Genomic DNA, 23785 nt, shown 5'->3' on the forward strand with positions numbered 1-23785 from the left:
CATCTTGCAAGTGGGAGTAGTAAAGTGCTCATGAGTTTCTCTGCCTGATATGGTAGAGTCAATGCTTGTGTCACAAGTCATGGCTTGTGTCATTGCTTTTGCCCTCTACTCCCAGTCCAGCACTGTTGAGGAAGATCTCAGGCTGGGCTCCCCGTGACACTGCCATGTAAAGAGTAGGGCCAGGCTCCTGGTTGTGGGGAAGATGACAGCCTCATTGTGCATCTGTGGGTGTCCTCAATGGTGTGAAGAGTATAGCCACAAAGGATCAAGGCTGCCAAGTGAGGGGCACAACTTAGAAGGAGAAGAAAGAAAAGGAAGTCTGATTAAGTTTTGTCTTGAAGTGTCTGTTTTTGGGTTTGTCCCTGCATTGATCTGCAAGGGAATGAGGCAAGTAATGGCCCCTTGGGGACCTTCAGGACTTTCCTCTCAATGTCAGCCGTCATTTTCAATCACCCTCTCCCTCCCAGCCATTAATTTTGGCCCAGGATCATGGGGACTTGTCCATCTATCACTCCTAATTGACACTAAATGATCTGTCAGTTTATTGATGAACGGCAGGAGTGGAATTGTCACAATATATTTTACTTTCTAACAACTCCTCCTGACAATTTTACCTTGTCCATCTCACTCTCCTCACATAAATCTCCATTGGCCTCTCATTCCTTCTCTTGGGCTGATCTGGTGCCAACCGCCTCCACACCATCGGCACGCATCAAGGACATCAAGATGGTGGTAAACTGCAATATGCAGGCCCAGGGTGGGTTTTTTCTTCTCTCTCTCCCTCACCCTCCCTACTTCTTTTTTCTCTTTTTTTTTTTTTTTTAATAGGCAGGATGTTCCAGGAATGCTAACAGGCTCTTGTCCTCTTGTCCCTCGATGTCATTGCTGAGGTGAACTCTCCTTGGTGTTTCTGTTTAGACTCAGTAAAGATAACCAGCAGAAAAAGGAAAGTCCCTAAAAGACAGAGGAGTCACCTGTGAATCCCTCGGTACCGTGGCTGTGGTGAGGGATTTTTTTCCTTTTAATCCTGCTTAATGTGACTTGCAAGGGTTTCCTGCAAAGGGAAAATGCTAGACTTGTGCTCATTCCTGTGTCTTTGCAGTGCCTAGAGGAGCCTGGAAAAAAAAGAGTTGAGCTTTTTTCTTTTTCCTTTTTTCTTTTTCTCTTCCCCTCTTCCCTTCTTTTTTTTTTTTTAAGCTAGATTTCTGTTTTTTTCTGTTAGTGAAGTTTTCTTTGACTTCTTTTCCCTGAAAGAAACTGGGCAGTGGAAGAACTGGTAGGATTGTAGCCTCTTGCTCACCTAGAAAATGAAGCCTGCATTGACAAAAATGGAACCGGAGTGTGACATTTTTGGTAACAGTCCGTCCATATAAGATGTGGAGGTGGCAGAGTGTGCTCCGGGTGAAGTCTCTGATTTTTTTGACTGGGGACAAAGCATCTTCCTTCTGTAGTTCTCTGTATCTGCAAGGAATTTGCCAGGAAATTCAGGGGATACTATCCTTGCTTTCTCAAGTATTTCCAGTTCACAAAAGCAAAACCTCTCTTGAAGAGCACATCCAACTTGTGAACCTTTTGTATTTGTCAAAGCCAAGGCTGAAAACTTGTCTGGCCAGCTCAAAATGGCCTGTGAGGTTTAGTTTCATACAGCTTACCTGAAGAAAGAGACTTTGGATGACCTGATATACTTGCTTGGCCCTATTTCCCCCTTTTAGAAGTTGCTCTCAAATGACAGCACACGGTGCCATTCAGTAATAAACCCTACTTCTTTCTAGTGTTTTTTATATAAATGTTTTCAGCGAGGCCAGTCACAAGTAAGTCATCTTTGGGACAGTACTTCAGAATAGTGAGTTTGTTCTCTGTTGTGGGATTTGAAAAAAAACAAACAATCAACTTTAGATACTTTTTCTTTGCATTCTAGTGCTGTCTTCTTTAGCAGTCAGCTCTTCCATGTAACCGTGAGGATCAGAAGTGTGCTTTTCCCTTTAAATGGAAACTGAAATACTCCAGTAACCTCAACAGCCATTTGGTATGAGAGTTGGCCCTGGTGCTTATTGGAGACCAAAGACAGAAGTGATTATGTGGATAGGAACCCCTGTTCTCAAGGACCAAAGATGTGTGGTGGATACCTCTAGAAACTGCAGTGCTCTTTTCCCACAGAGCAGGAATTTGTATTGAGAGTTGTTATTTTCTTCTGTTGCTCAGTGGGAGCTCTGAACAGCTCTCCAGGTCAGCTCTGTACCAGGGAACGAGTGGGGGAACCCTGGGAACATCTGTTACAGGCCGGTGCAGTGAGTAGGCTGAGGTTTGGTGACCCCCTGACCTCTCTCTGTCAGCTTTTTCTTTTGTGCCAGTTCCTAAGTCTGGCTTGTCAGAGGTTTCCTCCTTTGTTGTTTTTGTTAAGCAAACCCACGTATTAGAGATGAGGAGAAACAACACCGCTTCTGCTAGATTGATTAGTGTCTTGCAAGCCCATTTCAGCTGGAGCTGGTTAGCTGCAATGTCTGTCAGATCCTGTCCCATAAAGCGTGCCTGCTCATCCCTGCATCCTTCTTCTAGTGCCATGCTCTAGAGCAGTGTGTTCTCTACATGTTCCAGGAAGCCCAGGGAGCTTGTGAGGGACGTGGAGGTGGATGGTGGGACAGTTAAAAAAAAAGTGTGTCTGCTCAAAACCTCATTGTGAAGTTATAGATAGCCATGTGACCCAGGGCTTGGAAGAGGAGGGCTGTGAGGTGACATGCTATGACAAAACAAAAGGCCCATGTTAGTCCTTGCTCTCCTGCAATCAATGGCAAAACTTGCCTTGATTTTGGGAGGTGTGAAGATTTAACTCCCTGATTTAATCAAGGCAAACCTGCCTTTTCAAGGCTGCCACAGTCTAGGGAGAGGGGGTAGAAACTTAACTGATCAGAGCTCCAAGGAAGGTGTAATGAAATAGCTGAGAAGACACCTTGTGGTAGCGTTTTCCAGCACAGGCTTCAATTCTGCGTCGCATACGGCTTTGATGAGTGTTTTTCTCTCCCTGTGCCTCAGCAAACAAGCAGTGACCAAGACCCGCACTTGGAGAGCTGGGAGAAGTGATCAGTTTGCACCGGTGTGTCATTTTGGATGTGTAACTTAGCTGTGCCATAGGCTTCTGAACAAGCTGCAACTGGTAGCTCAGCACCCACTCACTGTAGTGATAGGTGCTAAAAAAACCACTTCAACAGCAGAGTACAATGTCCTTTTTTATCTTCCCCTCCTCCCCTCAGGCCTAGACCTGCATTACAGCCTGTGCCCTAGGCTTCATCTCCCTGTGGGCTGAGCCAAGGTCTCCCTGTGAGCTGAGCCAAGCCTTCGACATTGGGGTGGGTATGGTTTGAGATGGAAGCATGGCAGCAGAACGGTTACCAGTAGCTACCTTCCTGCACGCAGAACCCACCTCTCTGCTCTCCCTTTGATTGCCCTGCTCGCTCAAAACATCTCTGAATATCGGGACGTTCCCTTTTCTCCCATTTTATTTGCTTAGCAAGAGGGCAGCTTGAAGCAGCTGTCTGGTTCCATGTGAATCATAAAGAGAAGTGGTGGAGATGCCAGAAAATGAGCCAGCACGCAGGCAGCTGTGGTTCTCCTGCTGCCGCCCAAGCTCTGTAAACCACTGAGAGCTTGCTTTGACCTCGGCTCGTGGCCCCGTGATGCCATCCAACCCCCTCCCCGGCTGCAAGCAGCACCACTTGCCAGCAGCCACGCCACAGCTCCGGTGCTTGCCTTCCCACCTCGCTTGGCAGCGTCCCGGCCGGGAACGGGTCCAGAGGAGGGCTACAAAGGTGAGCAGAGGGCTGGAGCACCTCCCGTAGGAGGACAGGCTGAGAGAGAGTTGGGGTTGTTCAGCCTGGAGAAGAGAAGGCTCCGAGGAGATCTTATAGCAACCTTCCAGTACCTGAAGGGGCTACAGGAAAGCTGGGGAGGGACTGTTCACAAAGGCTTGTGGTGATAGGACTAGGGGGAATGGCTATAAACTAGAGTGGGGCAGATTTAGGCTTGACATAAGGAAGAATTTCCTCACAATGAGGGTGGTGAGGCCCTGGCACAGGTTGCCCAGGGAAGCTGTGGCTGCCCCATCCCTGGAGGTGTTCAGGGCCAGGTTGGATGGGGCTTTGGGCAGCCTGGGCTGGTGGGAGGTGTCCCTGCCCATGGCAGGGGGGTTGGAGCTGGATGGGCTTTAAGGCCCCTTGCAGCCCAAAACTATTCTACGGCTCTACGACCCGCCGTCCGTCCCGGTTCCCGGCAGAGGGCGCCCGCGGGCCGGCGATGCCTCGTCCCCGGCGGGAGCCGCTCTCCCGGGCGGGGGGGCTGCCGCGCTCCTGGCCCCGGCCCTTCCTCGGCCGCCCCGCGCGGCACCGGCCGTTCCTGCCCCGCCGCCGGGACTGTTCCCTTTTCCTTAGCTGAGCCGCCCGCCCCGGGCGGGAGAGAACCTCGGCTCCTGTCTGGAGCTGTTCCGAGCTGCGGACGTTAAAAGACTTCAAGGACGTTTCCCTCCATTCATCCCAGTTATGTCCCTCGCCAAAATAGGTTAACGGTGTCTAATTAACCAGTGCACATTGTCATGCTGCATAAAGATAGCATCCTGGCTGTTCTCTGAGCCCTGCTACTTTATCTCCATTTAGATCTCCCTGGTAGTCCATTAAATGAGAAAGAAACAGTTTAACAGCGACGATGTGTACGTTAGAACTGCCTTTCACCCTTCAGCGCAGAAGTTGTAGGCCGCTCTGAGGCTCCTCGCCTGTACATTGTGGGGAGCCTCGGTTTTGAGGCTTAACTCCCTCTTGTTCCTGTAGAGGGAGGATTCCTGCTGGTCGGAACTGAGCAAAGACAACACTCGAGAGTGAGATCAGGTCTATATCCTCTGCCCCAGGACACAGCTGTGAGAGAAACGGGTATTCTGTGCTAGGAGTTGCAGAGCACGGGGTGACATGGGGTCTGTCAGGGTCTTCTGCCCGGTTTATCAGCTATTCAACACCCTGAAGAAGAGAGATATCGGCAGCCGGCCAAAGCAGACGGAGTGTTCTGGGATGTGTTTGGGAGTACAGACAGCCTTGCAGTGGAAGGGAGTTCAAATGGAACTGTCCAGGTGACGGGGTCGGTCCATGTTCTTTGGCCCTCCAGATGCAATGGGCTTATTAGAAGAAATTAAAGAAACAGAGGTATCGCTGTCTTACAAAAAATGGAGGCAGATCGTGTATGCTGTAGCAGGCTGAATGCATTTCTGAGCACTGCTCCCAGGATTGTGTTGCTTGCTTTGTCCTTACTCGAGTAAGAGTATCTATAGTTCATACACAATTGCTCATTTTGTAGGTGCTTGTTGCTGCTCTGCCTGAGCTGTGCCTCCTGCTAGAGCAAACCAGCTCCAGGGCACTGCACTTCTTGTTGCTGAGAATGTAAGAAAAGAGGAGGAAATCTGCCTATGCTGGCTTGAGTTTACAGTCTGCTTTCTTCCATGGTTGCTGTCACTCACCACTAGAAAGCTGTGCCCATGTGAATGAAGAGTGTGGTGTGTACCCAGGCCTGATATACCCGAAGGATGAAATGTTGGTCTCATCTCCACATGTTACAGTTGGCATTGATGAGCTAGTTCTCAGGAAGGGTTACTCTGAAATGCTTGAAGTAGTGTGATAACTTCACTAAGAATGCCACTGTGGCTTCCCATAGCACCTGGAGAGCAAAGAGACAAGCAGGTGACTGGTTCTGCAGAAGCTGTATCTCTGTGTATAGCTTAGCCATCGGCTAAGGTTATGGAATGCACGGGGCTGGAGGTAGGGCACCTTTTGAGGATCTGTTAATGACTTCCCTTTCTGCTTTGAAGGTTTTTAACCTTAAGACACAGAGCAAAGATTGTCTTTTCTCTCAGGGTCACTTTGTTAGGTAGATTTAGATAATGCAATTGGGCCAAACCCCCAAAAGATTAGTCAGGAACAAACCAAAAATACTTTGTGATTTTTTTTTCCCGATCTGAAACAGGACTGAAAAAGTAAGTTGGCATCAAGCAAAAGGAAAGGAAGCCCTATTAAAAAAAAAAGAAAGGAAGTAGTAGACTGGTTGGTGTCTTCTTTAGCTAACAGCTCAGTCATTAAGGGCACAGAGAGTGTAAAACATGTCATTACTTCTTGCGCTCCAGAAGTTGCATACTATATTTCGAGAATAATTCCCTACCTGTGAGCTTATCAACTGGTTTGAAGTGTCAGTTTCAGCAAATAATGCTATTCCAATCATGTATTCACAAACATATCTAGTACAGGTGACTGTAAGCAGATGTCTCACCTAAACAGAGCAACAGTCATTTCTAGCTCCTGCTCTAGTGCCGTTAGTATTTAAATGCTCTGCATAAACCACAGTACTGTCAGCATGAGAGACTGGTATCACCCGCTGCTGCCTTCAGACACTGTGCCACAGGGATGAGGGTATTCTCCTGCAGGGCCTGACTATGGGGCTGTAACTTGTCCTAGAGAGATGAGGAGACTGTCTTGTTTGACAGGAGAGTGTTCTGACTGGTGGGCTGTGGGATTAAAGGCATCAGTACTATTGTCCCCTCACGGTTTTTTTAATTTGTTCCCCTAGTAACTATTTCTTCTGAAATAGTACAGCTATTTTATAATGAAGTATTTGCTTCCTGCCCTGAGTAAGTCCTTCCTGAACATAACAAGGAAAAGTTGAGAAAGCTTTAAGTCTTGCAACATGAGTGAAGTAGTCTCTGCCTCTAGGACTAACATATGACTGCCTTCCCTGTGGGCCACCTAGGTATCTGTCATGACAGGGAGCTCAGGAAAAAGGAACAGAAATTGCTTACAGGAATAGCAGGAGTGACCCTCTCCTGGGAAGTACAAATGTGTGGAGTTTTTCAGTCCTGCCTGGGGACAGGAGATGAGCAAAGATTTAAGGAGTGTGAGTGACTGAGGAACAGAGTGTTATTTGGGGCAGAGCAATTACCAAGAGTGAAAGGATCATGCCAAGAAGAGGTTAGATTGAACCTCCAGGAAATCATCTCACTGTGCAAGGCTGTGCCCAGCCATCGTTTGGGATGTTTCAGCTCAGTGAGAGCGAGGCTATGAAAACAGGGTGTGGGAAGCAGTTCTGTGAAGGCAGAAGAGAGGGGTAAAATATGATAAATCTTGCATCATCTTTCCATCTCTGGCTTTTCAGATTCTAAACTCCAGTGAGAGCTAGTGGTGGACTATCTGAAGCCATCCCTTTCTTTTTTCCATAGTATCGGGGGTGGGGGAGGTCACTAAAAGTACTTTCCACTGGGAAGAAGATGGATCTGGACAATTACTCCTCACTGGAAGAGCTCTTTCCTAAATTTCCCAGCTCCATTGCTCTTCTGGCCCTTCTGATGAACAGAAGGGTGCAGATACAGCTGAAAGCCCAGATGTGAGCGTCACCTACATGGCTGTAGTTCTGATTGTAGTCGGGGATATTACTGGACACAGATCACTAATTCAGTGTAATCGTTAGTTTCTCACAGATTGCAAGCTCCAGAGAAAGCAGGGGAGATGAGGGGTTTTCTTTTCCTCATAGCTAGACATCCTCTGTGCCCTGCTCTGCTCTTGGCTCTTAGAAGAGTAGATTATTCACATGAGAGCTAGATAAGGCCTGTCCCGTCTCATGGAAGTGCTTTAAAAGGAGCAGTGCAAGGCAATGAAGCAGCTTCTCTTACATCTGGCTGTGTCCTGGGACAGTGCATGTGGTAGGGGAGAGATCCATGTGTTCTTTGTAATGGTGCCCTGACTTCAAGAGAAGGGAGAATATTTATTCCCAGTGCACAGAGATGAAACTTCACTTTGCAAAATGGCCAAAGCAATCAGCGAGTGATGGAGTATCTGCTAAAAAGAAACCTGGCATTTAATTAACTTTTCAAAGTGCTGGTTCAGCAACTTCCATGTTTTACATTTTGAATATTGAACAAGCATCCCTAATCGGGACTGAATTACTTTTGGGCTTGCTGGGGTGGAGAGCAAGGGAGCTGCCATTTGCGACTGTCCCCCTACCCCCTGTTATTATTATAAAGTCCTGTTAACTCAGTCAGATCAACCTGATTTACTGCAGTGACAGCATCTCTGACCTGAACTTGGCCTGCTCTGGTGGGGCTCACAGCCTACAAAGGCAACCAAATAATCTTTATGCACGACCCGGGGAGGGTGGGGTGGGGAGGGCAGGCGAAGAACCTGTTGATCTCTCAAGGTTAGTAGACACAGTATAGCATCTTTTTCAGTCCTTAATGTGCTGACCTCTCTATTCAGCTAAGGCAAACTTTATGTGCAGCTGATGTCAGAGGGGATGAAAAAATATCTGAGAAGCTAAAAAGACAGGGAATACGGTTCTTGCTGTGTGTCTTATTCAGCACGGCTGTCTTTTTAGGTCCAACGGTTCTGCTTCAGTCTGATGCACTCAGGGACTTTTTGATACACTGGTTTAATGCTCACACAGAACTCTTAAAAGGTGTGATGTGTTATATTGAACCTCGTGTAGGAACTGTTTTGCACAGTAACAGTGATATAACGATAAAACAGGTTTTAAATTTTCTCTAGCCTTTTCTAAGCATAAGCCTTTCTTTGTCTTGCAGGTCAGGAAGAAAACATGCAGAAGAATTAGAAGAGTAAGTACCCATTGTTGCTGAGACTTCTTTCACAATGTTTAAATCCAATCTCATGGAGAAGGGATGTGCAACTCAAAGCATCAGTACACCAAGATCTGGAACTTGGGAAGGGTGCAGAACCTGGCATGAATTCATGTCATGTGTCCTGGGATGAGGCAGGGCTGATCACTCGGTAGTTTCCTGGGTATGGAGAAGGTGGTGTTTGTCACTTCCACATGACAGAAAGAAAGAAAAAGTAGAAAGCATTCCCTTTCCTCCCAGACCCACCCTGGGCCCTGCTGTGTGCAGCCTAGGGGTTTGTCTCAGGTACAAGGCATCTTGCTTAAGCATTCTAAGCTGAGATTTCTTCTGAGTCCAGCAATGAGGGGTGTGGAAGAAGGTCGGTCTGTAGGCTAAGTGTACCTGGGAACTCTCCCCTTGACAGGCCGTGAGGCTTGTGGGGAGGAAGGAGACATGAGAAGATGCTTTTCTGGGCTTGCAGGTGAAATTCTTTCTTTACTTGTATTTTGCTGCAGCCATCGTCTCAGACAACACAGCCTGGAGGCATCAGATGACGGAGGAGGTGAGGTATCACCTACATGACTGCAATAAGTGCCTTCATGTATGTCTGGGGGGTTTCCAGTAATGTGAGCAGAGGCATCTTGTAAGAAATTGCAAGGAAATGAACCACCCTGGGGGTAAACAAATGCAGGAGCTGCTTATGGCTTCCCAGCTGCTGAATGAGGGATAGGGAGCAAAAGAGATGGAGAGGAGGATGAGGAAATAGACTGAAGTCTAACTCTGGCTCTTCTTTAGCACAGAATGATGAAGCACCTTTGGGAGGAGGAAAAGTATTGAGGACACACTTTTCTCTCTAATTGCCTCTACATGGAGAACAGTGGACCAGGGCAAAAAGAGAACTAAAAGAGCAATAAAAGGTTAAGATCAGGGAGAGAGATCACTGCTGTCCCCTCATTTAGGTGATAGTATGCTCTACTGAAAGCCTCTCTTATGTTTTATGGTATCATGTTTTTCTTGTTCCCATTAGGACAAATGCCTGCACCCCTCTCTTGGGGTCTCTGTTGTGAGGCAGTTCTTAATTTAAAAAATCCATTTTCTCTAACCCAAGATCATAGATCATAGGCTAAACATAGGCACTGGTGGGTAATCCAGGCCTGGTACAGGCTGCTGTGAAATCTACTGGACTCCTAACTTAGTACTAGTTTTCTTTATAGTGTATATTACCTGTTCTTCTAGGACTGAATGAGCCAAGGGAAATCTCAGGATAAATCCACAGTATGAGTTTCGAGACCAGCACTTGAGAACTGTGGGGAGCATAGAAATTCCTTTAAGTCTTTAGGAGCTATCTCAGTTTTCAAGGGCTAAGCATTTTATCCAGTGTATGAAACATTGCATCTCTAAAATATCACCAAGCATCAGAAGAATTACCAGGACTCACAAAGGATCAGATATCGGTATGGGTAATGAGATTAAATGAAGACTTATTTGGGTCTTGCAGACAGATTAAGCACTGCAACATATGACTGCCACAACTGGCACCTTTATAGCATTGGCATCTTCGGAACAGACTTAATTTTCCCCCTGGGAAGTTTCTTGGGCTTCTTAAATTTCAGCGTATCTCACTGAGGCTGATCGTCTGTTCTGAACAGCTCTTTGACTGTTTGCATATGTGCTGTCCTTCTTGTTGAACCTTGGTCTTGTATTCAGAGTATAATAATTTTCTTTGCTAACCAGGCATAAAAATGTTTGCAGCATTGGACTTTTAATCCTTCAAGGCCTTGGGTAATAAGTACAGACTAGAATTGATACAGTGTGTGGTATGAAGAGATGGCAATACACTTCACTAATACACTTTACTTACATGTCTGTGCCTAACCTCTTGTTAACAGTTGAATCTGGCTTGTTAGCAAACCAGGGTTCAGTTTTGGATTAAATCTGTGTGTTGGAAGAAAGATTGCCCTGGTCTGATTATGGTTCTGACCCAAGCAGTTTCTGGTACAGTCAGATATACTTGGTTGTGGATCTGTGTATGGAAAATCTCTAAGCAGATCAGTGCATTGCATGCTTGTGGTCCTTTTTCTACAGTGAGACTAAGTGAGCTATTCTGGGAGAGGAGTTTTCCATGTGGGCTCAGTAATTGCAGTGAAGAAAAGTGACATGTAAACACACTCTGGAATCTGGATATAATTGCTTTTTTTTTGAATAAACGAAGACATACAAATAACTGCCCAGTGTAGAAGGCAGGGATTTGCACGCTGTAGCTGCTTAGTAAGTTGAGCCATATCAGCCTTCCCTTTGCACAGAGCAGCACTTGGCCTTGTGTCATTAACTGTAGCTGCTCAGATTCTAAACACTCAAAAGTCAAGACGTTGGTGTATGCATCCCCAAGGACAGGTCATGGTTGTTTTGTGCTGCATAATGTGGAACAGGGAACACCTTAATATGAACAGGCGCAGTTATGTAATGATTGCTGCTGTCAACCAATGCATTTGGATTGCCTTCCTTTATGCTATTAGAAAGGGTAGCTGTACCATTCCATTAACGTAGTTTGTCCCCCACCCAACCTTTTCATTAGAAGAATGAACGACAGAACTATATGCCCTTAAAAGGGTATAGTTGTGTATTTGAAACGTGCTCAGTTGTGACCATTTATACAGCACTAACACCTTGAGGCTTAGAATTTAGAGTCCATTGTAGAAAATGTTAAAAAGGCATAGGGCTTGGAGAGAGCCCAATTTGGCATGTGGAGAGTGGAAGGAAGGTTGTACTGCCAAGTGGAGACTTTTGGGCTTGATATGCTTTGTAGTTTCACAAAGAAAAGTAGAATTCTCTTACTGTTCCTGGCCATTCACCATGTGCATGAAATCACGTCTGATTCCTCATCTCCATGGGAGTTTGGGAGAGAAGGACAGTCGCTTCTCAGGCTATCAAGAAAGTCTGAAGTAATATGGGAGATTGTAGGTGGGTGGACCAGAGAGGGACACATATGGGAACTATCTGCAGTTTCAACCATTCCATATGGTTGCACAGGAAAACGCAGAAGGTGCAAATCATCCATACTGCACAATACAAACCGTTGAAATGCTAGCAGTGAAGTACCTTGGCTCAGGTCATACTCAGAATTAGTTTTTTCACATCCATAATTCTTCTTCATAGAAGCTAGTCTTGGACAAGAGAGCCACTTTAAAGAGGAGCCAGTTTTGAGTTATAGGAAAGCAGAGACACATGTTTGACTAAAAGCACTGTTTACTTCTCTAAAACTCCAAGCTGGAAAGACTTTTGAAAAAGTGCAGTGTCTCTACAGAAACAGCCCTGGAGATGTTGATGAATTTTGGACATTCCTAGAGCACCCAGTGATAGCGTAGTGCCCATCCTCCTGAACACACACTGGTGCATGGTAGCACAAGCCATAGCAAACTGATAACGCATGTTTGCTAGGTGGATGTGTCCAGCTGAATGTTGGGGGAGGGGGGTGAGTGGGCAAGTGGACAGCTCCTCTGCATAGTGGGAGACCTGCTTTAGCAGGATTTAATGCATCACAACTTGAGGAATAATAGACCTTCACAAGCAACAGAAAAGCGTTTAATTCCTAAAGGACAGGCCTAGTTGAGTCACTTTTGGCCAGGGGTAATTGAGGGCTTAATGCTGTGTATGTAGCAATCTGGGCAGTCTGAGAGAGAGGAGTTTAAGGATAATTGCTCAATTTTCTGTCCATGTCAACAGGGGAAATGGGCAGCAGTGACTGAGCTCTGTATGGCAGAGAAACTGCGTGAGATGGGAGATGTGAGACTGTCAGTGGAATTTAAAAGTGCTGTCTACAGAGCACCGCTTTCTTTTCTGTAGCAGCCAAGAGCTTCTCCCAAGCACGGACTATTCTTACTTATGAAGTCAGAGGGAAGACAGAGCAACCAGGTTCACATTTAAGGGCTTTCTCTTCCCGTTGCTCCTTTCTCCAGCAGAGCAGTAGCGGCTCTGCTTCAGCTGTCGCTAGGGTATTTGATTTGGCTTTTCTCTGCTTGTGTGTCTCTGGCGTGCAGCTACAAAAGGCTGTTTCCTGTTGGGATGAGAAAAGCTGGTGTTCCCCCTCCCCTACCTCAACTCCCCTCATCAGCAAACTGCTTTGTCCTTTTGGCTAGAAGTTTCTTTGTTGTTCCTTTCTTGTCCACCAGTTCTGCACTGCTGAGTTATGCTCTCCCAGATACCGGTCTGCTTGCTATGTTGCCCTTGGATTTTTCTCCTCAGCACTCTATGGGGGCTTGTTAGCTAAGGTTGTCATCTATCTCCCAGCTATCCTTCCCCCACAGACTATTGCCCCCTTCTCTCTGTTACCCTTGGGATGCATAGCTCCTAGAACAGGGCTTTTCTTGGAGGGTTGAGAGGTGATGTGTGATTCTCTGTCTGCAGGAACAACGGCTTGTTATTTTAAAGCAGATAGTGTGTGCGAATGAGACAGTTGAGTGAAAGGAAAGCCTGACTATGCTACACAGACAACCCAAACCTGACCTGCAGGTGAGGAAAGCTGCCAGGAGACAGACACTAGATCTTTGCCCTTAAGGCAAAACCCCTTCCTGCCTGCTGGGAAGCCTCCTCAAGGAAGCAGAGCTGACTGATTAGACCTTTCCATACAATGTCAAGCTTCCAGAAGGACTTCCTACCCTTCTGGCATGTGCCAGCAGCTCCTTTGCATTTGAACAGGATGGGAGTCCAGGCTCTACATAACAGGAGCCATGGAAAGTGTTTTAATTCTCCATCAAAGGTAAATCATGCTTACTTGAAAAAAAAAATGAAATTGAGGAAGTGGGTGTATGCAGTCATCCCCATATCCTTCTGAGGAGTATTGTCTGTCTGTCAAGTGGGAGATAGCTGTCCCAGGATATCTGGCAGCAGGAATTCACTGGCATAGAATATCCAACACCTCTTGAGCTGCGTGTGGATGTGCACCAGTAAAGAAAATGCTCCAAACAGAGCTGAAAATAAAGTCCACTGTGGGTTGTTGCTGGCCCTTTCATTCCTGATAGTGTGCCAGTAGCTTCCCTGGTGAGCTGCTGTTTTTACAGGGCACACCAAGTGCTGGTGGATTCCAGGGGCTGTGAGCTGCAAGGAGAGCTGCATTGGCTGAGCATGAGGGAAAGAGAGGGGGAAATTTGCATGAACAGTCAGGGAGATGGCTAGTAGGTACTTCATACGCTCAGGAGGCAGTGGTGGAGTGGTTTGGGGAGAGTTAAATGGGTGAAAAATACTGAACATCAGAGAAATGGAGGCAGAGTGAAAATCATGGTGTTTTGGAAGTGGTGTGAATGGGCTGAAGAGAAGGGCCTGGGACAGAGTGTGACAGTGACTGCTGAGTTTCTGGGATTCTGCACTGTGACTTTGTGTGTAGCTCTGTCAGCACAGTGCAGTCCTCCCCTTGGCTGTACCTCTGAGGTGCTACCCTGAGTCTCTGCACAAGGTCAGTGAAGGGCAGATGCAGCCCAACCCGATGGTTTCCACTGACCTGTTGTTGTTCCAGTCCAGTTTGAACTCCTCTAGTGACTGTTGGCATTGTGATCTAGAGCCTCTGGTGCTCAAGAAAAGCTCCCTCCTGACAGCTGCAGTGGGCAGAGGAGAGTAGAGAATATGTCCCAGGGGATATGTCTGAAGTCTTGTTTGAAGCAGCAGACCCCTGGCCAAGGGGCGGTGGGCAGCTTAATTGCAAGGGAGTGCATGCAGCTTGTTGTGGGCTGAAAAGCATGGTCTGTGTAAGTGTCTTCCATCACTAAATTCTGCTATATGGTAGATACACGGTCATATTGGGTTTGTGATTGCTGAGTCCATAAGTGTAGTTGACGGACCAGGTTTACCTAAAATACCCTTTAAGAAAAAGCTCTTGAAAGATGATTACAGAATTGAGACACCATCATTTAAAAATGCCCGAGGCAAACTCCTTTGAAAATTGCAGCAGTGGAGGGACAGAGAGAGAACTGCATAGCCCTTGATTGTAGTGTCATTCCCTCAGGACCCGTCCCCCCTCCCCCTCAGTTTCTCATCTGATATGAGAGAAAGCAGCAGTAAGATTCCTCATCTGTCTTATGAAAATCCGATTCTGAGTGGCTCTGATCAAACCCGGCTGGCTGTCAGCAGCGGTGGCCTTGTGTGGAGGGAGGGAGGCTTCTGAGGAGTTGCTGGATGTGGAAGTGTCATGGGTGCTGCCGATCAAAGAGGCATTTTTTAATAAATATATATAAGAAAAACTAAAAAACCTAAGGATTTAGCATAAGAGAAATGTAGTTTGTCTTGTTTTTCCAGCGTAACATGAAGAGGTTGAAATAGAATCAGACACGCCTGCTCCCAAACGTACTTCCACAGGAGCATCCTGAGAAGCTGCTTTTCCTGCCACAGTAATGCTGTAATGTAAAATCACTCATCTCCGGTATTGTTGAGGAGGGTTTTGTGTTTCTGAGTTCGCCAGACTCTCCTAGCCACCTCATGGCTTCTCATCTTCTGCCCCACCACCTTTTGAATATGTCTCAGCAGGGGAATACTGCAAAAGAACAGGGAACAGCCTTTGAAAAGAGGAAAACAGATGTTACTGAAAAGGAGGGCAGGCATAGTGCTCTGTCAGGGGGCTGCTAGTAAGACTAGAAGGTATGTTAGCACCCTAAATGCTAATAAACTTAGGAATATGGTGGACTCCAGGTCCTGAGCCTGGCCTCCAGTCTCTCCTCTGTTCTGCTGCTGGTGAACAAACTTATGCATTAAGAGATTCCTTGTCTTTAAAGCCATCAGTGTCTGCTCTTACTTCTTGCACAATACAAGCCATAGGTTACTGCCCGTTGAAGGCCTGCACTGAGCCCAGCAGCTAATCTGGCGTGGCCATTCTGTGCCCTGTCTCCCTTCACAGTCCCCATGGCTTGAAACTGGGCAGAGACGTAGTGTCAGCAGCAGCACTGGGAAGTAGCAAATACGCCTGATACCTGTACCCGGCAAGCTCTCAGATGAGGAATAAGCCATGCTGTGCCAAGTAGTCTGTGAAAGCACACCACTTTCAAAGCAAGTAGAGTGTCTTGTGGACCACCTGCCTCCCCAGCCAGTCATCCATCCATCAGAGCTTGCTAGCTAAAGAAAAAAGTGTTTTGTATGATGCAAGGCAAATGCATAATTTTTTAAGGCAAGGCTAGAGAGTCAGTTCTGAATCGGCTGCGTGATGTCCCCTAGATGCCCTGAATCCTCTGGCAGCCGCTCACTGGGTGACTTCCCAGCCACGTTGTGCTGTGACCATTCTCTTCTCAAAAGGGTGCTTTGTGGCATGGGACACTCAGGTTATATTCTCCTTGTCTCAGCTTTTAAGGCAGTGCCCTAGTAGCTGTGGTACTCCCTGCTTTTCACTTGACTGTTTTCATCTCCCTGCTGGCAGATCAGGCAGGTACACTATTCCGTATTGGCCTACTAGTAGGGCAATTTTAGTCAGGGAAAGGCATCCCTATGAAATTAATGTCCGAGCATCCAAAGAAGTATTCTTTATCCTCTCCGTTTGTCTGCTGCTCTCCTGAGAAAGCTTCCAAGAGGCTTCAAGCTTGTTTGTGTGTTCAGCAGAAGCTGTCTGTGTCCCTTGTTCCTCATATTTTTTTGAAGTTTTTTTTTTGCCTGTTGCTTTCCACTTTTTTCTTTTTTTTTTTTTTAATTCTCCATTTTTCCACTTAGAGAGAAAAATTATTTATTGCATTGAGATGCGCTAATTAAAGCCATTTTCTGGTATTTGGTTACTGAAGTGTTTGATGTCTCTCTGACAAGACCATGAAATGCACAGAGTGTCCACAGGGACAGAATTTGCTGAACACGGTGCTTTGTAAATGAGGGGACACAGTGTCGCAGCAGCTCATGAATATGAAATGCCCATGATGCTACCTCAGTGGACTTGGGAACACAGATGAATCCTGTCATGTGCTAAATGAGACCAATTTCTTTCACTTAACTTCATCTTCAATCAGACCTTCTTCCACTTGCCTGTTTAAAATTCCCCAAACGTGATGCAGAAGGTAACAGCATTCAGTAAAACAAAGTTTTGCAGCAGCAGAGATATTGTAATTATTTCAGTTTTACATTTTATGAGCAAGCAACTTAAACTAAAGTTAGTTTCATTCTTATGCTTGCTTAGTAGCAGGGGAGTGCCAGTGCCAGAAGCCACTACTCTCTTTGTGTTCTCTGGATGTGGGGGGGTGTGTGGATAGAGAAGGCAGCACAGTCCCCACTGCAGGAGTGTCCATTCTGAACTGGCCTTTGAAACACTCCCCTGGTTGGGGGAAGCAAGATGAGATGGACTAAATGAGATGGACTGATTTTTGGTGTGTCAGGGTGATTTTAGAGCAGCTGAGGGAGAAAGCTGCGTCCACACTGCTGTTTAATTGCAAGCCTGACCTGGGACACAGATTCTAGATCCAGCTCTGCTACTGATTTATTGGCTGACCTTGAACAGATTCTATCTGTCCCCACTTATGTGCTGACTTTTCTTTAAAAAAGAACATAGTACTTTGGGGCTTGGACCACTACTGTGAGCTTGCAAGATTTTAAGGGACCCAGCCTGCAGGTGTTGCTACTAAACCAAAAATCAGCTCTGCCTAGGAGTGGAAGTGCAACTCATCAACTTGCAGGAGCAACTGGGTATTAAGGTGGTGCAGCTTCTTCTACCTCCTGCTGTTGCTTTCTATGATTGTCTTCCTTAGCTGTCAGTAAGGTATTTGCCAAGAGGTAAAAAAGGTGAGGGTTACTGCATGTACTTTAAAATGAACACATAAAGCCATCTTTTTTATGACTTAAAAGGCTGCTGTTCCTTGCTTGTTGTTTAGCTCTCTGCATGTAGCATGCATCTACCTCAGTCTTGCCCCTCCATCTTTTCCTGCTGTCATCCGCACAATTCTACCTCATGCTATTGATGCATTGCCATAACTTAGCCATGAAGCTCTTTTTGTGTAAGACCTGGTTCATTACAGCTATTGTATAAAAAAACCTATTTTTACTTATATGTTGAGACTTAGATGCTCTGACACAGTTTGGTTCAGTGTATTGTAACTTCCCTGTTAGCCAACATTTGGTACTGGTGTCTCCTACCCCACCATAACTTCTGCATGAATGCACTCTTTGGTTTCGTTCTTTGGTCGCTCTTGTTCACCATCATCTGGGAGTTTGCCCTGGTCATCTGGCATTTGATGCTCGCTCAGTTTTTCACATCTCTACCATGACCAGTTTCTAAAGCTAATATCTTGTTTCCTTATATGAGGAAAGACTTTGTGTTACACTGTTCCCAGTCATTTTCAGCCATAAAGAGAAGCCTCATCCATTCCTCTTTAAGGTCACTACATGCACCCAGTTTTTATATTCCATCTTCTGCTTTATACACTCCTTTGTTTTGTTTCTAAAACACTACTAGTGTGTTGTCTACGTATTCTCTCTCTTCAGCTAAAATGAAAGCAGGATACTTACTTTCAGTGGAAGAGTGAGTGCCATTTTCAGGAGTACTCACTCTGGGAGTCTTATCTGCCATATGAAATGAAGATTCAGAGGAGTTCTGTCTGGGGGAGACTGAGGGAGGTGGCATACGTAGCAGTACCTTGCAGCACAGTGTTCAGAGGCTGGCTGAGAGATCAAAGTTTGTAAGATGGTTTGTACAATTGTACTCAATTTGTTCCCCTTTTAAATATTTTTTTTACCAGTAACTCAACTATTATTTTAATGTTTCTTACTATTAGCATCATATCAGTTTGTTCTGATTTCAAAGTCTGCAGGAAAGTGGGAGAACAGCTGAAGCTGTAAAATTGTCATTTTGCTTCTGTGATTAAAATCGGTTGATATTAAAGACTATGGAAGCTGCTCTCGCCTTCAAAATGCAGCTTAGTAATGCAGCCTTCCCCCCACCCCAGCCTAGAGCAAGACTGCAGAGAATCACTTTTTGTTTTCAGGTTTTGATGCAACCCCATCTTTTCAGCTGCAAAACGTTTTCTTTTTGTAACACACAGGCCATTTGTTCTCGTCATTGCAGAGATGACCTCATATCTGTGAAGGTGTTTCCTTTTTCATATAGGCAGCTTCTTAGCATGTAGGTACATTGTGTGGTAATTTCTTAAGTTTACCTAACTGGGCACTGGATTCAGACATGAGAGTCTGGGCAGTAAAGTATATGTCAGGCTTCTGCGCAAAAATCACAGACTTATCAGTGTGGTGGAAAATGATCTGAAACCCTTACACTGAACAGGAGGGGAAAAAGTGGGTCACAGTACAAGGTACACAGAGTATAAGTTTGTAATGTAATCTTGCTGTTGGACAAAGCTGTATGAGTGCTGCAGTGTGAGACTGGGAGGACATGGTCCCATGAACATTTCTACATGTACTAATGTTGTATGTAACCTCACTGCAGCTAATGAGGATATTAAAAGTAAAACATACACCTGCACTCTTGCAGCCCACTTGCTTCTTCCCTCTGCAGTTCATGTAGTGCCATGACTTGCCTGTGTTGCCAGAGCTTGCTGGAAGGAAGAGATGTGAGTCCTAAGGAAAGCAGCAAAAGCAATTAGGGAGCTGGTGACTGAGGGAGGGGAAGGGATGGGTCATTGGTGATAAACTTAGAACTGAGACACTTTGCAAACTGTACAGAGAGGGAAGGGAGAGAAATTCTAAAGAGGTGGCACTTCGGGAATTGTCAGAGGGAAGAGGAAATTATGAGTAACAAGCAAAATAGAGACCCAAATATTTCAGGGCTGATTTGCTACTGATAGCAGTTAGCCTGGGGAGCTGATATTTTCTTATAATTTGCGACATTTTTGTTCTGTTTCCTGTCAGTCTCTGACAGTCCTAAAGGGCATTGCTTCTGCCTAGAAATGGACAAAATCATCCGCAGTTTGCAGTAAGAACAAGCGTATGCTGGCCTTTGTTCGAGAGGCTGGCAGGAGCCCCCAGAGCGTAGAGCGTTTACAGCTCTCCTGTCTGAAATATTTTCAAAGCACCTTTAAAATATTGGAGCCTTGAATTTCTTTTGGAAAGAATTTCCAAATTGACTTGATTTTGTTAATACAGAGTAGAGGTATCACTCTGCAAGGGGCTTGGGAATGTCTCCATGGAATCGAATGGCAATAAGATAAAACTAGCACTAGCAAATCCAGGAAGCTTTGGAAACCTGCAAAATGGAAGGGGCATCACTGATCAGGGACCTACATTTACAGTTTTCTCTAGTGCAAAAAGAGATCAGCTGGGGAAAAAAAAAAAGGGAACCAGGAAGAGGAAACCCCAGAAATAGCTGCCGAAGTGAGCACCAAGTGAAGATGTTCATTTTGCTGCAAACACCATCCACGTATCTGCTCTCAAAAGAGGATAAGGATCTGACTTCCTCCTGCTACAGGGAATGCTGTTCTGTGAGCAAGGACAGCTCTGTTCCCAGGTAGCTCTTCATTTAGCTGTGTTTGCTGAGCAACAGTCACAGTCTCCTGCTGAAAAGGATAAATTAGCTCAGAAGAGATTAAACTCTTTCTCATTCCCCTGCTCATTTGCCTGGATCTAACAGGGGACCTCTGCACAGTACTTCGTTCCTCCCCTTGGACCAGTCTCACTAGTGTGTTCCCTCCATGGTACTTGTTGCTTATATACATGGACTTTCTCTGACATAACCAGGTTTTATCAGCTGCTTGTCCATGGAGGTGCTTTTGTCCCGTAATTGCATTTTGCTGCAAGTTTTATGAAGAGCTGGGAGCCCACACAGGAAAGAGCCAGTGGGATAGCAGCTTCTTCTGTGTATTGTCCTCACACGAGGGGAGACTTTTCTGCCCCAAATGCCCAGGGGAGACTAATCTGCCCCAAATGCCCAGCAATGCACTAGTCAGGCATTTCTTGGATGACTCCTCTGTCTGAGGGGTAGCCTGGGGCTTGTTGCTGCAGTTTCCCTTTAAATGTCTTTGGTTGTAAGTTTGCTGCAGTCGGAGAGCTGCTCTGCAGGCACCTGCTCCTTAGGCGGCTGGGGAGCTAGAAGGCACAGCTCTGCTGTGGCTGGCCAAGCTGTCACTGCCTTTCGCTGTGGCCAGGCTCTTGCGGCAGCCGCTGTCCTGCTCAGCCATCCACCAGGCAGCCAATTAGCAAGAAATCCCACTGTGTGGCCAGTTCCAAACAGCCACCACGCCAAGGCCCAGGCTGACCCATGCCCTGCTGCAGCTGGGCAAGGGCTGCCTCCCATCCTGCCAGCCGGTGAGCTGGGGTGTGCTGGGGTGTGCGCTGTGGACATTCAGCAGGAGAGGGCAGCTGAGTGCCTGCAAAGCTCTGACAAGTGGCCAGACAAAGGGCTTTTCAGGAAGATCCTGCCTGGAGTCCTGAGCACCACAGGTGGGAACGTCTCTCTAGCTCCTGAATATTCATCTCAGACTGGGCTGCAAAACTGGGCAAAGCCAGGCCCAGCATGGCTGCACTGATGAAACAGCTAGGAGCAGCCTGCAGCCTACAGCATTGGCACATTGTACTAGTGAAACCTCTTCTCAGAGCTGAACCACCAACTTCTCCATAGTCTGAGTGCTCAGGATCTCTGTAAAGCCTTTGTGGCCTTGAATGTTTAATGGACCTCTATGCTGTGGACTCCGTCCTTGCTTTGTGCCTCCAGTTCCCTCTTCCTCTCTCCATTTTTGCTCTCTCAATCTCCAACTATTTACAAGACTTAGTAAAATCAAAAAGCATGCTGTGCTCTCAGAGCCTTGCTCCTTTAGCAGGATTCAGTGTGCACCCAGTTATTCCTCCCCCATTCTTTTGTCTCTGGCATTGTTTTTTGGTGGAGTTGCTGTATTCTTGTGCTGGGAATGCCCAGTGACCTAGACATCAGCCATTCCAGGGTCACACTGGAAATCAGGGAAGGGTTTATAACATTACAACTAGGTGCATCTTCCCTAGTCTTTGTATCTGCTAGACCACCAGCACCTCCTTCCTCAGCTACCAGGGAGGTCACAGGCCTCTGTGCATTCTGAGGCGCATCCAGCAGCTCCTTCAACATGTAGTTTTCCATGGTTTCTTTCAGTTTCTGCCCCAGATTTCTTTCCTAATAGAGTCTAGGTGGCTGGTGGCTGAGCCAAGCAAATGATGAAGTGTCTCATAAGCAAACTCTTGCCAGTCTTAAGATGATAGCAATGAGGCAGCAAAGTTTAGTGCAGCTGGCTTCCTTTAGCTTCAAGATTGTGTTCAAATGCACAGTCCATAGCTGTAGAGTTCTACCCAGACCAAATCTGCTCCTCTTGCAAGATTTCTTTTGACCCCAAGCTTCAAAGCTTTATTACCTTGTTTTAATATTAATATATTTTTAATCATTGCTAAATAACTCTCTTATGTTTTCCTCTAATAAGAAACAGACTGTTTCATATCTGTGAAGCAAGGAAACCTTTGTCTTTAGTGGGAGGAGAGCATGAAACTCCACACTTATTGCTGCTGCTTTCTCTTGTTGCAGACATTCCTGTGATCCCTGACTTGGAGGAAGTCCAGGAAGAAGACCTGGCCATGCAAGTGGCAGCTCCCCCCAGGTAGGACCACTGCCAGGTGTTCTTGAGGCTGTCGTCAGCAGTGCAAAATGGCTGGTGAAATTAAACTCCATCTTATCTCATGCTCTCTGGGCATCAGCAGCAGTGCCATTCAACAGGATTTGATGCAGTGTGTTGTAGCAGTGGGGCTCCAAACAGAACAGTGCAAGCTTCTTGTTTCCTGTTACATAGGGGTAGCAATTACTGCATATTCTCTCTGTATATACAAAAACTACGTTCAGGTAGCATGTTTGATGTTGCAGAATCAAACTGAAAAGTTAGGAATCATTTGATTTATGGTTGCCTGTATAACCTCAAATGCATCCAGTGCACATGTATTATCAGACAGATTTTGATTATGAATGGTCATAGGCTGCTTTGCCTTCCATGGGATATCACTTTTACTCAAGTGTTTAGTTGCAATCCTGGTGTTTGAAGGTCTTATCAGAACAGTCTTGGGGTTAGCTCAAGGCACACCAGCAAGTTTTAAAAAATGAAAGTTTGGGGGGTGGTTATCTTAAATAGGTAGTAAAGTTTTCTCTCCTGTGTTGGGCCTGTTGTCAAGATCACACAATGGGATTTCTATTGACCCTTATTTGGAGGAGTAGAATATCTTACACCTGACCACAGATGCCTTTGGAGTAGGTATTGTAATTAAATAGCTGTTAACAAAAATGAATTACACTTTCTCGTAGGAAATTAAAATTACTTCATCTCTCACCAGAGTTCATGTCTTTATTTTCTCTCTTTTTTTATAATCCCGTCTGTTTCTTCTGAGTCCATAGTGTCCCTGCAATAGGAAAGATAAGTAATTTTCATAGACAAACAGAAATTAAATTAATATAGGTCTTTTCTATAGTATTGCATCATCTGCAAAGGAAAGCATGGCAAAATACTACATAACCCACCCTCTTTGGAGGCTACATTTGAAGAAATTGTATTTAGTAGGAGTGACCCAGCTCAGGCATGGAAATCACAAGGTCCCAACTATTCTGGAGCTTGTATGGTGGGGCTGTCAGAGCCTGCTGGGGCTCTTCCAATGTTCAGTATGTTCCTGTTTTCTTTCTGGACCTTGCAGGTAGTCTGTGAATCTTCTCTCTGATGTGCTGGCTTCTCTGAGGGAATCTGTGGTCACTCCACATCCTACTTTTATCCATGTGTACAACCTGGCATACGGATATGTCAATGACTGTTCATTTGCCGAATGATACTTGCTTCTGTCTGGAGACACACATTTTAACATTACACATGGGTTATGTGGACACTTGAGATAGGTGTCACCAATTTCCTGTTCATGCAACCTTTCTTCTCAGATGTGTTTCCACAATTACCCAGGCTGGTTCTTTGACCCTTTCTGTTTGCAGTGTACAGGTGAACAGAGTGCTGACCTACCATGACCTGGACAAAGATCTCATGAATTATGCTGCCTTTCAGACTCTGGTAAGTGGATGTTGCTGTGGGGTGACCAGTGAGACTCCTTCTCCTTCCAGGCTCCCATTGTCCTCCACAGTGATACTCAGCTACATAAAATACACAGGTCTATCAACCAAACAACCTGTAGTCTGCTTTCAAGTCTCGTACTCTCTGCATTGTGACTTTCATGCTTGTTTGTGTCTGTAAATGGTGCGAGTATGGTATCTGCTGCTCAGAT

The 23785-nt window shown here is 45.9% G+C and overlaps 1 protein-coding gene across 3 annotated transcripts in view; it reads left to right on the forward strand.

Moving 5' to 3' along the window:
• Positions 1-23785, forward strand: part of IFT43 (intraflagellar transport 43) — a 46893-nt gene that overhangs the window by 20712 nt on the left and 2396 nt on the right. For all 3 annotated transcript variants that reach the window (XM_069858510.1, XM_069858511.1, XM_069858512.1), the window contains 4 exons: positions 8594-8626; positions 9142-9188; positions 22065-22137; positions 23499-23574. In XM_069858510.1, coding sequence (XP_069714611.1) covers positions 8594-8626; positions 9142-9188; positions 22065-22137; positions 23499-23574 — 229 coding nt within the window. The remainder of the gene's footprint in view (positions 1-8593; positions 8627-9141; positions 9189-22064; positions 22138-23498; positions 23575-23785) is intronic.

This window comes from Phaenicophaeus curvirostris, chromosome 5, assembly GCF_032191515.1.
Source record: "Phaenicophaeus curvirostris isolate KB17595 chromosome 5, BPBGC_Pcur_1.0, whole genome shotgun sequence".
NCBI lineage: Eukaryota > Metazoa > Chordata > Aves > Cuculiformes > Cuculidae > Phaenicophaeus > Phaenicophaeus curvirostris.